General features: G+C 35.2%; 1 protein-coding gene across 1 annotated transcript; it reads right to left on the minus strand.

Annotated features, from left to right (window-relative positions):
- Nucleotides 1–6: 6 nt before the first annotated feature.
- Nucleotides 7–931, minus strand: LOC113212189 (uncharacterized). Its single transcript, XM_052277092.1, has 4 exons — nt 672–931; nt 437–600; nt 317–350; nt 7–108 (listed from the first exon to the last, which is right to left on the minus strand). The coding sequence occupies exons 1-4, from the start codon at nt 730–732 to the stop codon at nt 14–16; spliced, it is 354 nt and encodes a 117-aa protein (XP_052133052.1). The 5' UTR covers nt 733–931; the 3' UTR covers nt 7–13.
- Nucleotides 932–2,068: the final 1,137 nt, after the last annotated feature.

Consider the following 2,068-nt stretch of genomic DNA (forward strand, 5'->3'; position numbering starts at 1 on the left):
GGATTAATTAACTTTATTTCATACCTCTTTCAGCATCCACAGTTGATGTTAATTCAATGTGTGCATGGTCGTCCCTAAGCGTTATAGCATTAATGTCAGCGTAAAGATCTAAAACAGGAAAAAAACATTATTGTAGTTTTATTAATACAGAAATTGCAAATTGGTGAAATAATGTTGGGTTATATGCAATGAGAGACAAAATAAACATCACTAATAAAGTGACAACCAAATTTGAAGTTGTTTTCATTGTAATATTTTATGATGTTATTCTAAATATATGGTCCATTCCTTGATACAGTATTAGTTTATTACTTACCAAACAACTTAAACAGATGTTCGACTGTTACGTACTGTGAATGAAGGCAAATAAATTTTATTAATACACTATAAAAATTACATATTCATTTATAATTTCAATTCAAAGTATTATTGTTACCTGATGTATGTTCGACACATAAATGCAACAAGTTTGATCACTTTTTGCAGTCACTGGCATAATGGCATGTGGTGCTGCCACGTTCATAAGTGGTTTATATTTAGCCAATTCATTGATTGCATGATCCCTTTGAATTTTGGCTAACTCGCATTGTTGTTGGGATTCTGAAGATCAAATGGAAATTTATTAAAATCAATGGCATGGTTCTTATTAGAAATGTAAGCATGACATGTACCTTGTAGGTTTGCGCGCAATTCCATTATTTTGGCCAGACAAGTTGGTGAAGTGCATGCCATGTTGAAAGAATGAGTTAGAACCTCAGGTCAATCGCTAAACATGAAATGGTTAGGTTAGTTAATGAACAAGTTTGGTTAATGTATTGTAACTTGTGTTACAGGGGAAATTTACGTGAAGTAGTGTTAGTGAATTATTATTTGCAAAGGAATCATGGTTTTAATGTAATATTATATTGATCCATATGTATACGTGCATTCAAAGAAGAAGAATTGCACGTCCCATCATGTCTGATAAAATGTCGAATAGCTGTGAATATCTTTTAAGAAATAAATTTTTTATTTTGCATAGATATAGATTATTGATGGCGTTTTATATGAACCTTATTTCTGTAATGGAAGTTTAAATGTCTTACCAATTGGAATAATGGTGCCGACTGGGCAAGATGTTCGCAATCGCAAGTAGTCAGTTACCTTGCGGGAAAATAGCAATGGCGGAAATGGTGGAGTTGCCAACATATATTGTGTGTATTGTTTAAAATGGTTTTTTTAAATTTTCATTCAATTCTTTCATAAAACAGAAAGTAATAATGCGGATGGGAGCATTGTTCCTAAGTGCTTTGTACCTAATCCTGTTGTCATAATGTCTGTTTAATTACATATAGAAATGAAAGTTATGAACATAAGTCTTAATGCGTATAGAGAGCCACATTTTTATAACTCATGTTCTTTTTCTAGAAAATGAGAGATATTTCCTTAATTTTGAGATGTTATTATAGGAAGTGGAAGTTGTTATAACAACTAAGATCTTATTACAAAATCTCAAAGATGTTGTAACAAGACGTTACTCACTTCATTAAATGCTCAGAAATGGTTCAGCGTACTGCATTTAGCGTACATCACTTTTCTACTATAAGAACATGAAGTTATAACAACAAGTTTAAGTTATTATAACAAATCAAAAATGTTGTTATCATAACTTCCAAACGCACTCCAGGGGCCCAGCGGCACTGTTTGGCAACACTGGAGCCTGTTGGTTTGCCTAACCCCACACTGACAGGCGCTTCATTGCAGCTCGGGAAAGTTATTTTCGTAACTTCTGACTATAGCATAGCACAGGTGCCTTGTAAGTAGGCAACGAAGATGTAGCCGTGCCAATTGGGTTGCCTACCTCCGCACTCACAGGGGCTTCCCTCGGCGACACCGGTGCATTTCGGCTGCTTCTATCGGTGAGTGGAATGAACAAACATCAAATCTCTGATTAAAATACACTGTCAACTCGTGACCGGCCAGTCACAAGTTGTCCCTTCCCGGCTGTGTCCAAATGCGGACTCGTGACAGTGTCGTCACAGAATAGCTTTTTTCAGTGTTGTTTAAAGACGCTTTTTCACAACTGTTG

This window comes from Frankliniella occidentalis, unplaced genomic scaffold, assembly GCF_000697945.3.
Source record: "Frankliniella occidentalis isolate FOCC.00 unplaced genomic scaffold, Focc_3.1 Scaffold5710, whole genome shotgun sequence".
NCBI lineage: Eukaryota > Metazoa > Arthropoda > Insecta > Thysanoptera > Thripidae > Frankliniella > Frankliniella occidentalis.